This window comes from Artibeus jamaicensis, unplaced genomic scaffold (genome assembly GCF_021234435.1).
Source record: "Artibeus jamaicensis isolate MK-2021 breed Jamaican fruit bat unplaced genomic scaffold, CSHL_Jam_final contig_447, whole genome shotgun sequence".
In the NCBI taxonomy this organism is placed as follows: Eukaryota; Metazoa; Chordata; class Mammalia; order Chiroptera; family Phyllostomidae; genus Artibeus; species Artibeus jamaicensis.
In genome coordinates this window covers 830444-844946 of record NW_026521834.1, presented here as the reverse complement: position 1 = coordinate 844946, position 14503 = coordinate 830444, and the positions used below count along the sequence as shown (strand labels likewise).

General features: G+C 37.5%; 1 protein-coding gene across 6 annotated transcripts in view; it reads left to right on the top strand.

Moving 5' to 3' along the window:
• The window catches only part of CHD1L (chromodomain helicase DNA binding protein 1 like), a 105602-nt gene that overhangs the window by 25971 nt on the left and 65128 nt on the right, over window positions 1-14503 (top strand). For all 6 annotated transcript variants that reach the window (XM_053666195.1, XM_037158880.2, XM_053666197.1 and 3 more), the window contains exons 3-6: window positions 1753-1859; window positions 2388-2502; window positions 3121-3152; window positions 6557-6638. In XM_053666195.1, coding sequence (XP_053522170.1) covers window positions 1753-1859; window positions 2388-2502; window positions 3121-3152; window positions 6557-6638 — 336 coding nt within the window. The remainder of the gene's footprint in view (window positions 1-1752; window positions 1860-2387; window positions 2503-3120; window positions 3153-6556; window positions 6639-14503) is intronic.

Genomic DNA, 14503 nt, shown 5'->3' with positions numbered 1-14503 from the left:
AGCCTCTCTCCAGTGCCTCATGTAGGGGATCCAAGTCTTCTTCAGACTGCTCTTTCCCTGGGGATCATTGCCGTGGGCTGGGGTGTGGGTGGGCATCCACGCTTGGTCAGGCTGCCTGGGTCCTGCTGGTTTGGGCGGGAACCCTTCCCAGTGCTGTAGGGGAGCACAGGGCCTTTTGCCTGGCTGGGTGGGGAGTAGGCCGAGCTGCTGTTGCAGGAGAATCCCCCAAACAGTTTTACTTTTTGAGAAATTCTTCCTACTCAAGACTGCTGCTCAGTACAGCCCAATTCTTCAGCCGGACTAATCACTATCAGGGTCAGAGCCTGACACTGTGACTCTCAACTCTCCCAAGCCGGTGACCACAGACTCCATGGGTGATCACAGCCCTTGTGTGTTTGTCTTTTTGTCCTTATTCCCCTTCCTGCAACTTCAAGCAACCAGGTCTCTCCTGGTGTGGTGCTGCTCAAACTCTGCTTGGCCGGGGAGGGATGGAGCAGTTGACCCGGCTCTCTCCCAAGGACTCTGTGGCAGGCCCGCTGCTCCCAAGGAGTCTGTGGTAGATCCAGCGCAGGGTGCCAGGCACAGGGCTGAGGCTGCTGCTGCCCCTGTCTCTGCACTGTTCCGTGGGTCCTTATTGTCCTGCAGCTGTCTCTTTACCGTCTGGTTTTTCAGTGTCTGCTACAATTTTTGCTCTCCTGTTTTCACATATGCTGGAGTATTGTTGGCTGTTCGCTCTGTTCCTCTGTAGATCAGCCAGGTTTTTCTCCCATGTGTAGGGGGAAGTGGAATCTTCTCTGTCCTATTCCGTTGCCATCTTCTTAAATCTCTCTTATTGGCTGTTTAGTATTCGTCAAGAAAATTGATTATAATTTACTTAAATGTTGTACAGTTGAGGAATGGTGAGTTCTCCTCTTTTTATTCTACTTAAATTAACCTCAATGTGAACACCTTTGGGTATTTGCTTTCTCAGGACTTTGGATTATATCTTTAGAATAGATTTTCTCAGAAATAATTCATGTGGGGAAGAGGGCTTCCCAGACTTTTTTGTTGTATAAAATAGAGCCATTTTCTCTGTATATCACAGCAACCTTCTAAAGAAACTTCTAATTAAAAGTGTTTACAGATATATCCTACAGTAGGCCTATTTGGCTTTATAAAATTGTTTATTTTATATCTCTATTGAAGCTTATGAGGTATTATTTATTGTTTGTTTTGCTCACTAGAATGTTTATTTCATGAGCTGGTAGTTTTATCTGTTTTGTCACTGTTACATACCAGAGCTCAGCAGCTGGTAAATAGAAGGTGCTCTATAAATGCACATAGGAGGGAGGAAGTTAGGAAGGAAAGAAGCCTAGCAAGCAGTGGAGGTCAGCCACCACGTGGTTGGTCATTTTTAAAGTCGTATCTTGACACTGTTTTTTATAGTATTCTTGATCTCTTGTGCATTATTTGCATTGTTTTCATTGATTTCTGTTGTCTTTCCTGATATTTTTTCTTTGCACTAGAGGTTCAAGTGCAGAAGTATTGAGCACCCTTGCTTGTTGATATAGAGTGCCATAGATTTCTTTGGCAATTACATTGAAGCTTACATGATTTCACTCTAGGAATGGATGGCCTCTTAATGTATACATTATTTTTTTTATAAATTAACTCTTAAGTAAAAGTTTGTGTTCTCTACAAGATTATGGTAAATTTGTGGTTGTTTTTCATGTGGAAATGTGATGAAAACTGCCTTCCTTTTCTGTGTTTCAGACTATTGCTCTCTTCATTTACGTGGCAGGAAGATTAAATGATGAAGGACCATTTCTGATTCTTTGTCCCTTGTCTGTTTTGAGCAACTGGAAAGAAGAGATGGAGAGGTACATAGTAGATGTAGCTGAAATTTTATTTTTTGTATTGAATACGATTTTTTTCTGCATGATATGTGAAATATGATAAAACAACATATTGTCCTAAACAGTGAGCTTATTTCTTCCAGAAAACTCTGATCTGAGGTAATGTAGATGAAGATTACATTGGATCTGATGAGGGGAGGGTCCAATGGGTGTTACTGTTACTATTTGGATATTTGAAGGTTGGTCCTCATTTTTAGTTAAATTTTGCTGAGCTACAGGAGAAGCCATCTTTTTCTTAGTGACATAGGGAGTAACCAACATGGAAAAAATACTTTTGTTTTTAGAGTTAGCACAAGCCTAATTTTTTCAGATGTTCATCTCACCCTTCCACCTCTTCACACAGGGTTATGGAGTGCCAATACTCTTTCTGATTATAGGGCACTGTGAGACCTGCACATCTGCAATCCTCCCATGAAATGTAGTTTTCCAGATATGTATGCCCTTTTCTATGGCTCTGTGTTTGTGTTCATCTACCTTTATTCTTGGATTCAGATTTGCTCCAGGTCTTTCCTGTATAACATATGCAGGTGACAAAGAGGAGAGAGCCCGCCTACAGCAAGACCTAAAACAGAAGCCACATTTTCATGTGTTGCTAACTACCTATGAGGTATCCATTTGTTTCTCTATAGGAAGACCTCTTAACCTGGGACCTTAGAAATTGTAGAATCTACTAGAATTTTATTTAATGAGCAAACATTTTTCTGGGAAGTCTACTTCATTTAGATTCTCAGAATGGGGCTGTGACCAAAGGACGTGAAGGACTATGGTGTTCCAAATTAGTTAGATATCTCCCTCTCTTTCCTGGTGGGTTGAAGGGGAAGGCTTTCCATGGAGGTGGCACTGAAGCTGCTTCTTGGTCAATGAATAGAAGGAACGTTTTCTGGGCTGAGTCATTGTCCCTGTAACTGGAGGAAGGGAATGGAGGACACGTGGCCCATTGTCTAGTCCTTTTTGTTCATGCTGAGATGGGGTCACTGTAAGCAGGACTTAACTCCTGCCTCCCTTTTGCTTGTCTGTAAGGTGCTGCTACTTAGAAATTATGCTTATAACTTTTTTACTTAGTGAACAAGTAAGACTTAGCTTACTCGTTTAGGAGTAAGTAAGGAGTTTACTAAACTAAACTAAACTTGTTACTAGTTTAGGAGTATTAGCTGGAAACTAGCTCATTAATATCAGAGGTATACCAGTACCAGCCTTTATAATCTATTTTCCTTAATTTTTCCAGATTTGTTTGAAAGATACATCATTTCTAAAATCGTGAGTATGTTGCACTTCTTCAGAAATTGTGTTGAATGTATCATGACAGTCATGTCTTTCCATTTTAGTACGTTGCTTCTATCCTGGTATGCCTGTTTGCCATGAATCTTATGTACAAAGAGGTGGCATCGCAGAAGCCCTATAGTCTAGTCCTCTACTCATTAGCCTCATGTCCTTGGGTTAGTTACTTAATCTCCATGAACCTCAGCTTCTTCATGTGTAAAATGGGGATAATTCAATCTTTTACTTTGGATGGTTGTTGTAAGGATTAAATGAAATAAGGTGTTCATGGTGGGTGGTTAACAGGTACTAGATTCTTTAAATTGCAATGTCAAGACTGCTGTTTGGAGATTTGACTGTAATAAAGGAGGTGACTGATTTGAACCTTTTCCTGGAAATATACTAAAGTAGCCACCAGTACTATAAAATTAAGTTTTTAGAAAGGGAATTTTAAGTTGATTTCTAATTAAAAAGCTTTCAGCCTTCATATGAGCTCATGAAATATAGGAAACTTAGATTTAACTCTTAGTACCACCTGATAGTAGTAATGACATGTGCTATATGTGCTCAAGATAACAGTTACAATGTAGATTACACAAGAGCTAGACTACTGGTAAATAAGAAGGTATGTTACTTTCATTCTCTGTTGCATGTGTAATTATGACATGGTTAGGTGGGGATTTTCATCTTTAATATTCAGTTAACTTTTACTTTCAGACTGCTTATCAATATTTTAAATGTTCACATTTAGGTTCTTTTGAGTTAGATTTCTTTCTTCAGCTTGTTCAGAAATACTAAAGGCTCAGTCATAGATTTCATGACTTCTTCCATCAAGTATTTTGTTTCACTTTTTATGTAAGTCAGCATATGATCTTATTTTTCTTTAGAAGAGGATATGCTTTATCCTCTCTCTCTTTTTAAATTAATGTCAAACTTAATATTTGTTGAAGATCTCTTCTCTAGAAGGACACTGTTCTGGGAGTCATCAGAAATACCAGAAAGGTAAACTGTAGAGCACCCTAAGAGGACTTAAACTCCAGGAGAGGGATAAAAAATATAGAGATATCCATAATACAAGGCAATATATGGAAAGTCTCAAAGAATGAGAAGATTGGGACATAAATGTTATTAGGTACTTTATGTAAATTATCCTCTTTAGTCTTCATGAAAACCCCAGTAGGTGGGTATTTTCTTCTGTTTTATAAGTGAAGAAAGTAAGAGATTAGGTAACCCATCCACTAGAAGATTGCAGACTGTACATCCAAACCCAGCACTTGTGCTGTGGAGCTTTTTTTAAAGAGAGCTTCTCAGAGGATCTAGGTACACTGCAGTTATACGTTGTTCAGCAGAAATACAGTCTTTTTATATCAGATAATCTGTCTAGAATCTATTCCAGGTGAATTATAAAACCTAAGTAATAAAGGGACATTTATAATGTTGACTTATGATATGAATCCCCAAAATGCAGATACATTCTTTTGATATACAGGGGTGGACAAAAGTAGGTTTACAGCTGTGAGTACACAAAAGAGTTTATTCTTGTATTATTACTTATTAATTATTGTATTATTTTTCATACAGACAAATGTAAACCTAATTCGCCCCACCCGTTGGCCAGGTTACACTGCGTATTATACTGTATTGCATCCTCTGAGAACAGCTTAGGAAGTGTAATGTAATTTTTGCCCTAAAGAAGTTTATTATGGATAGTTAAGACTGTGCATGTAACAATAGGAAAAATAGGAAAATTTTTTGATAACAGACAATAGGCTTATACAGTCTTTGGATTAAGTAAGCTAGATGTTTCCTCATCCCACTCTCTATTCAGTGCAAGAATTTCCTCCACCTCTTTCTTTCCACAGAGCATCCTTTAGAGTGTCCTTTGATCAGTGCTTTGACCTACTTCCTTTTACTAAGCCAAAATCCACCTCCCATTGAGCAAGCTTTTATTGGATGCTTGCTGTGTGTAAAAACCTAAATATCTGGTTCTTCACAAGGGAACAGGACCTAACCTCTTTTGAATGCTAATTAAGTCAGGCACAAAGCATTATACTGTAGCTGCTTTCACACCTTATCTATGACTAGTGTCTAATTTCATCTGGAATTTTGTTCCTTATAATTCTTAAATGCCTCTCCTGCTCATACTTTGCAGTGGGAGTGATCCCAATTCCTGTGTTCTCTTTGGACTCCCAATCTCCCTCCACCTACACCACTCTTAGTAGGTGAATGGTACTAGGTATGTGTTTCTGTACCCATTTTCTGGATTTTCTCTGTAGCCTCAGATGAAGAGGACTTCCTCCTTGTAAGGCCAACCTCTGCTCAAGATCTTTCTCTAATTTTTGAGGGATTTTTATTTCTCTGCCCAAGGGTCTTCTTTTACTTGTATATATAGTTAGTTTTTAAAATGTAAATTGATATAATCAGATTACAGAATGTTTATGAGCAAAAAGTTAAAAAAATCATATAACTTACACTCTGTTATCTTTTGTATGGTTTACACATTTGTGAAAAAGGATATATAATATTTATATCTTTTTTAGTTATGTAGTTAACCATATCTTATTGCAACATAATCATCTTTATTATTTAAAATGCTATATGATATTTCATCACCTATTATTGTACCTATTATTATTTTTAGGGGTTTTTTTTTTTACTGTTTTAAATAATGCAGCTGGGAGCATTTGCAGATATATATATATTTTTTATATATTGAATTATTTTTTGAATGAATAGCTTCCCAAGAGTGTTTGATTGAAACCTCTTAAGGAATTGTTGTAACATACTGTGCTATAAAATATGCTCTGGCAGTCAATAACTTCCATTTTAACAAATCCAATGGTTGTATCTTCCCAGACATCTATAACATTCACCACTTCCTCATTTGTAAACCATACTTTTTAAACTACTGTGACACCATTGTTTCTTGCCTTTTAATCTCAGTTTGAATCTCAGTTCTGCCTCATAATACCTTCATGACCTTAACCAAGTCACCTAACCTTTCTGAGCTTCAGTCTTCTTGTTGGTAAAATAAGCATAATAATATCTATTCACCATATTCTTTCAGATTAAATAACATAAATAAGAGCCAAGCTCAGTGTCTGGCACAGCAGGGGGTCATAAATGTTTCCTTTTTCTTTCTGTCTCTGGCTTCTTCCTTTCTGCCTTTGATGCGTAGGTCTTTCTTACCTTGGAAAAAAATTACTCTAATTTTAATACCTTAACTGGATATTGTCTTATATGTATGACAGGCTGTCAGATAAGGAAGCAATTTGAGTGTGTTTCTGATAGAATGGGCTTAATGTTCATCTTCCCAACAATAGTCATAGTTCTGTATTAAGACTTTTGGATGTGAGATACCTGTATGACTTACACAAAACTGAAAGTTGGATTTTTTCTCACAGCTTCCATTGGAGTATTCTTGTTGTGGATGAAGCTCACAGGTTGAAAAACCAAAGCTCCTTGCTGCATAAGACACTTTCAGAGGTAAACTCACAGGGTAATCTTAGTTTTTATACGACTCCCTTTTAAAATATATTAGTTCAGGCCTGTAAAGAGCAAATTAAGTTGAAACATTATTTTCAGTTGCATTTCTTCAGGGGTGAATGAAAATTTTGGGGGTGACAGCAGAGGTACTTAATGGCTTAACTCCTTCCTCTGTCTTTTACATGTTTACTAAAATCTAGTTATCTGTGAATAAGTCCCTACTCCAATAAAATAAATTGTATTTTTGGAAATGTTTGAATTCTCTTTAAGGGGGAAATTTCTTTGAAAAATAATTTTTTATAATTCTTCTGTCTATAATAGCAGATATAGGTGATATATTGTACCCCCTCCACATTTACCTGTTTAAAAAATGTGATGGTTTACATAGTCACAAAGCAACAGATTTCATGCCATTGAATATTACCTTGAGCCTTTCTCAACTTTCTCATTTGAATATGACATCCTTCATGTCATTGATCTCCAGCATCATTCTGGCAAAGTAGATGAGAAAAGTCACTGTAGCCCAAGGTTTGCCATCTTTTTTGAGGAGCCAGTGGAACAGCTAGTGCATATGAAGTACACCTTTCTCCTTGACCAAATAAAATAAGGCTTCTTCATTCATGAGACCACATGTGTGAATTTCTGTGACCATTGTTGAAATTTGGTTCCTGTCCTATAAACAATAAATTTGGAGGTCACTCAGAGAGAAGTATTAGATCTGGATTTTATATTTACTGGCTAAAAGTTGCAGTTTTTAGTATTTTAATGCAGATATGGTCACTATTATTAGCCCAGTCTTAAAGATTACTATCCCCTAGTGAGTTCCTATCTGCTCTATGGTCCTTTGATTTCTTTTCTTTTTTCCCCCCATGTTTTATTTATTTTTAGAGGGAAGGAGAGAGAGGGAGAAGGAAAGGGAGAGAAGGAAATGTGGAAGAGAATTGATCAGTTGCCTCTCACACTGCAAACTGGACTTGGCCTGCAGCCCAGGCATATGCCCTGACTGGGATTTGAACTGGCGACTTTTTGTTTTCACAGGCCTGTACTCAGTCCACTGAGCCACACCAGCCAAGGCCAGTTCCCCACTAAATCTTCATCATCATAGTCTGGTCTTTCCTAATTTTGAATTTCATAAAAATGGAGTAGATGCATTTTTAAAATTAAAAAGAGACGTAACTGTTTTATGTCATGTTTTTTTCCAATTAATATGTCGTGACTATTTATTTCTCCATATCATTATTTTTTAGAAGTTATTTTTCATTGCTATATATTTGACCTTATGTTTCTATGTGCTTTGTTTAATGATCCCTCAATTTTTGGACATTGAAGTTTGTTCTGAATTTTTCTATTTTTCTATACTTTTATTTGCCTTATTTCATATTTTTTTTCTTATTGTTGTTCAAGTACAGTTGTCTTTATTTACCCCCCACCGATCACACCCACCCTAGCCATCCCAACCTCCCACTCTTGACCTTACCCCACTTTGGCTTTGTCCATGTGTCCTTCACAACAGTGTCCCTTTCCTCACCTCCCACATTCTCCCTCCTGTTATCCCCTCACTTTTCCTCTAGTTACTGTCAGTTCGTTCTTAATTTCAGTGTCTCTGGTTGTATCTTGTTGCTTGTTTGTTTTGTTGATTAGGTTCCACTTATACATGAGATCATATGGTATTTGTCTTTCACTTCATGGCTTATTTCACTTAGCATAATGCTCTCCAGATCCATCCGAGCTGTCATGAAGGGTAGAAGCTCCTTCTTTCTTTCTGCTGTGAAGTATTACATTCTGTAAATTTACCTTAGTTTTTGATTCACTCATTTACTGATGGGCATCTAGGCTGCTTCCAGCACTTGGCTATTCTAAATTGTGCTGCCATGAACATTGGAATGCATAGGTTCTTTTGAATTGGTGGTTTAGGATTCTTAGGTTATATAATCCCAAGAGTGGAATTGTCAGGTCAAAAGGCAGTTCCATTTTTAGTTTTCAGAGAAAATTCTATACTGTTTTCCACAGTGGCTAAACCAGTCTGCATTCCTACCAACAGTGCACTAGGGTTCCCTTTTCTCCACAGCATCACCTGTACTTGTAATGTTCGTTGATTTGTTTATGATAGCCATTCTGACCAGTGTGAAGTGGTATCTTATGGTAGTTTTAATTTGCATTTCTCTAATGGCTAGTGATGCTGAGCATCCTTTCATATGTGTCTGAGCCATTCTTCTTAGAGAAGTGTCTGTTTGGGTCCTTTGCCCATTTTTTAATTGGTTTGTTTGTCTTCCTGGAGTTGAGTTGTGTGAGTTCTTGATATATTTTGGATACTAAACCCTTGTCCAGAGTATCATTGGCAAATACATTTTCCCATATGGTTGGTTCCTTTTTCATTTTGTTGATGTTTTCTTTAGCTGGGCAGAAACTTTTTATTTTGATGACATCCCATTTGTTTAATCTCTCCTTTATTTCCTTTGCTGTAGGAGACATATTGGTGAAAATATTGCTGTATGGAGTATATGAGATTTTCCTGCCTGTATTTTTCTCTTATGCTTTTATGGTGTTATGACCTATATTTATGTCTTTTATCTATCTTGAACTTATTTTTGTATATATTGTAATTTGGTGGTCAAATTTCTTTCTTTTCTTTTTCTTTTTTTTTTTTTGTTTGTTTTGTTTTGCATGTAGCTGTCTAGATCTCCCAACACCATTTGTTGAAGAGGCTAGTTTTACTCCATTTTATGCTTCTGTCCCCTTTGAGGAATATTCATTGACTGTAGAAATTTGGGTTTATTTCTGGGCTCTCTGTTCTATTCCATTGATCTATGTGTCTGTTCTTATGCCAGTACCATACTGTTTTGAATACTATGACCTTGTAATATAGTTTGATGCCCAACTATAGTTTGGGAGGGATCAAACTATATGTTTGATCCCTTGTTCTTTGTTCTCAAAATTGCAGCAGCTATTCTAGGTTGTTTATGGTTCCATATAAAGTTTCAAAATGTTTGTACTATATCTGTGAAGTTTGACATTGGTATTCTAATAGGGATTGCATTGAATCTATAAAATGCTTTGTTTAGTATGGACATTTTGATGATGTTAATTCTTTCAGTCCATGAACACAGTATATGCTTCTATTTATTGGTGTCTTCTTTCATTTTTATCTTCAGTTTTGTGTAGTTTTCTGAGTATAGGTATTTTACCTCCTTGGTTAGATTTATTGCTAGGAACTTTATTTTCCTTGTTGCTATATCAAATGGGATTTTTTTCCTGATTTCTGTTCTTGGTATTTCATTGTTGGTGCACAAAAATGCCTTCGATTTCTGAATATTGACTTTGTATCTCTCTGTTTTGCCAAATTCGCTTGTTAGGTTGAGTAGTTTTTTAGTAGAGTCTATCATGTTATTTGGAAACAGTGACAGGTTTGCTTCCTCTTTTCCAATTTGGTTGCCTTTTATTTTTTTTTCTTGTCTGATCGCTGTGGCTGGGACTTCCAATACTCTGTTGAATAGGAGTGGTGAAAGTGGACATCCTTATCTTGTTCCTCATCTCAGTGGGAAAAGTTTTAGCTTTATGCCATTGAGTATGATGCTGGCTGTATGTTTCTTGTCTGTGGTCATAATTATGTTGAGGTGTACTCCCTCTACTCCCAGTTTACTGGATGTTTTTTATTATAAATGGGTGCTAAACTTTATCAAATGCTTTTTTCTCATCTGTTGAAGTGATCATGTGCTTTTTCTCTTTTCTATTGTTTATGTGATGTATTACATTTACTGATATGCTAATATTGTACCATCCTTGCATCCCTAGGATTAATCCCACTTGATCATGGTGTATGATTTATTTAATGTATTTCTGGATGCAGTTTCACAATATTTTGTTGAGGATTTTAGCATCTATGTTCATTGGCGATATTGGCCTGTAGTTTTCTTTCTTTGTTGTGTCTTTCTCTGGTTTTGTGATGAGGATTATGCTGGCTTCACACAGAGTTTGGGAGCCTTCCTTATTTTTGGAAGTCATGGAATAATCTGTGAAGAATGGGGGTAACCTCTTTCTTAAATGTTTTGTAATATTCTCCTGTGAAACCATTGAGTATAGGGCTTTTGTGCTCCAGGAGTTTTCTGATTATTACTTCGATTTTGACAGTTGTTATTGGTCTGTTCAGGCTTTCTGATTCTTCTTCATTCAGTTTTGGAATATTAAATTTTTCTAGAAATTTGTCCCTTTCACCGAGGTTTCAAATTTCTTGGCATAGCATTGTTCGTAGTAATTTCTTACACTTCTTTGTATTTTTGTGGTATCAGTTGTAATCTGTCTTCTTTAATTTCTGATTGTGTTTATTTGGGTCCGCTCATTTTTCCTTATGAGCCTGTTAAAGATGTGTCAATTTTGTTTATCTTTTCGAAGAACCAATTCTTGGTTTTATTAATCCTAAAATTATACTTTTAGTCCCTATGTCATTTAATTCTGCTCTGATCTTGGTTATTTTCTTCTTTTTTCTAACTCTGGGTTTTGTTTGTTGTTGTTCTTCCAGTTCTTATAGGTATAGGGTTAGGTTGTTTATTTGAAAGGTTTCTGTCTTTCTTAGGTAGGCCTGTAGTGCTATGAATTTCTCTCTCAGGACTGCCCTTTCTGTGTCCCATAAGTTTTGGACTATTGTGAGTTCATTTGTACTTGTTTCCAGAAAAGTTTTGATTCTTTCTGGATCTTACTCTAAACCCATTCATTGCTGATTGCATGCTATTCAATCACCAAGAATTTGAATGTTTTTGAATTTTTCTTTGAGGTTGGTTTCTTATTTCAGACCCTCATGATCTGAGAAAATGCTTGATATGATTTCATTTTTCTTGAATTTGTTGCGGCTTGTTTTATGGTCTATCTTTGAAAATGTTCCATGGGCATTTGAATAGAATGAGTAATTTGCTGCTTTGGAATGACAGGTTCTATATATACCATTTAAGTACATTTGATCTAGGGCATTGTTCAATGTCTCAGTACCCTTGTTGATATTTTGTATGGAAGATCTATCCATTTCTGACAGTGGGGTATTAAAATCCTGTAGTGTAAGTGTATTGCTATCTATATCTTTCCTGAAGTCCTCCAAGATTTCCCATATAATTTTAGTACTCCCATATTGGCTGCATATGTATTTACAATGTTGATATCTTCTCGATGACTTCTTCCCTTGAGTATTATGAATTATCCTTCTGTGTCTCTTTTTTTTGGACTTTATTTTGAAGTCTATTTTGTCTAATATAAGTATTGCTACCCTGGCTTTTTGTTCCTGTCCATTTGCTTGGTATATTTTTTTCTAACCCTTCACTTTCAGTCTATGTAGGTCTTTTGTTTTGAGGTGGGTCTCCTGCAAGCAGCATTTGTGTGGGTCATGTTTTCTTATCCATTCACCTGCCCTGTGTCTTTAGTTTGGAGCATTTAATCCATTTACATTTAAGGTTATTATTGATGGGTTTTTTTTTTAAGATTTTATTTTTATTTATTTCAGAGAGATGGGGAATGGAGGGAGAAAGAGAGAGAAGAAACATCAATGTGTGGTTGCCTCTAGCACACCCCATACTGGGGACCTGGCCTGCAACCCAGGCATGTGCCCTGACTGGGAATTGAACCGGTGACACTTTGGTTCACAGGCCTGCGCTCAGTCCACTGAGCTACACCAGCCAGGGCTGATGGGTTCTTATTCATTGCCATTTTACTTCCTTTGTACCTGCTTTCCTCTAGCTCTCATTCTTGTCTTCCTTTTCTTAAAGCAGCCCCTTTAGCTTATCTTGCAGTGCTGGTTAGGTAGAGGTGCATTCTTCAGCTTCCTTTTATCTGGAGAACTCCTTATTTCCCCTTCCATTTTAATTGAGAGCCTTGCTGGATAGTGTAGTCTTGGTTGGCGGCCTTTGCTTTTCATTACTTGGAATTTTTCTTGCCAGTCCCTTTTGGCTTGTTGTGTTTCCACCGAGAAGTCAGCTGGAAGCCTTTTCAGGGCTCTCTTGTATGTTACTTCCTGTTTCTCCCTTGCTGCCTTTAAGATTCTCTCTATGTCTTGGAATTTTGCCATTTTAATTATGATGTGTCTTGGAGTGGGCCTCTTTGGTTTTCTCATGAATGAGACCCTCTCTGCTTCCTGGATTTGTGTTGTTTTTTCTCTTACTAAATTAGGGAAGTTTTCCATCATTACTTTTTCAAACAGGTTTTTTATCCCTTGCTCCTCTTGTTCTCCTTCTGGTGTTACTATTATACAGATATTATTATGTGTCATGTTGTCTTGCATTTTCCTTAAGCCCTCTTCACCCTTTTTGATTTTTTTTGCTCTTTTTTGATGCTTTTTCTACCTTGTCCTCCAGTTTGTTAGTTCGCATTGTCTCCTTCATCTAGCCCGCTTTTTTTTTTTTTTAAATATTTTATTTATTTATCTTTAGAGGGGAAGGGAAGAGGAGAGGGAGAGAAACATCAATGTATGGTTGCCTTTCGTGCGTCTCCTGCTGGGAACTGGCCTGCAGGGAACTGGTCTGCAACCCAGGCATGTGCCCTGACTGGGAATCGAACCGCGATTGTCTGGTTCGCAGGCCCGCGCTCAATCCACTGAGCTACAGCAGCCAGGGCTCTAGCCCGCTTTTTTTAAAAAATGTATTTATTTTTTTATTGATTATGCTGTTACAGTTGTTCTGTTCCCCCCCTTCATTCCCCTCCACCCTACCCCCCGGTCCCCACCATTACCCCCCCTTTAGTTTATGTCCATGTGTCTCAAGTTCTTTAGATTCTATATTTCCCATACTATTCTTGCACCCCCATCTATTTTCTATCTATTGTCTATGCTACTTATTTTCTGTACCTTCTCCCCCCTTCTCCTCCTCCCACTCCCCTGTTGCTAACCCTCCTTGAGATCTTCATTTCTATGTTTCTACTCCCGATCTAGCTGTCCTTTTAGTTTGCTTTTGTTTTAGGTATGGTTCTTAATAACTGTGAGTTTGTTGTCCTTTCACTGTTCATGTTTTTTAAACTCCTTTTTCTTAGATAAGTCCCTTTAACATTTCATATAATAAGGGCTTGGTGATGATGAACTCCTTGAATTTGATCTTATCTGAGAAGCACTTTATCTGTCCTTCCATTCTAAATGAAAGTTTTGCTGGATAGGTCTTTGGATTTCATGACTTGGAATACCTCTTTTCAGCCCCTTCTTGCCTGTAAAGTCTCTTTTGAGAAATCAGCTGACAGTCTGATGGGAACTCCTTTGTAGGTGACTGTCCCCTTATCTCTTGCTGCTTCTAGAATTCTCTCCTTCATTTTAATCTTGGCTAATGTAATGATGATGTGCCTTGGTGTGTTTCTTCTTGGGTCCAACTTGTTTGGGACTCTCTGAGCTTCCTGGATTTCCTGGAAGTCTATTTCCTTTGCCAGATTGGGGAAATTCTCCTTTATTATTTGTTCAAATAAGTTTTCCACTGGTGGCTGTGCCTTTCCCCCTTCTGATACCTCTGTAATTCGGATGTTGGAGCGTTTAAAGATGTCCTGGAGGTTCCTAAGACTCTCCTCATTTCTTTGAATTCTTTCTCCTTGACTCTTTTCTGTTTTGCCATTATTTGCTTTCTTCTGGTCCACTCCATTGATTTGAGTCCCAGTTTCCTTTTCATTGCTGTTGGTTTCCTGTGCAATTCCATTCATTTCAATTAGTTTCACTTTCATATGTCTGTCTAATTTGTGGCTGTAATCAACCAGTTCTGTGAGTATCCTGATCACCAGTGTTTTAAACTGTGCATCTGAGAGTTTTGCTATTTCTTCATCGCTTAGATTTATAGGCTCTGGGGCTTTGAGATCTTCTTGAGCCATTTTTGGTCTGTTTGCACCTGTTAAGTCTGAGGAGTGGAGCCTTGGACTCC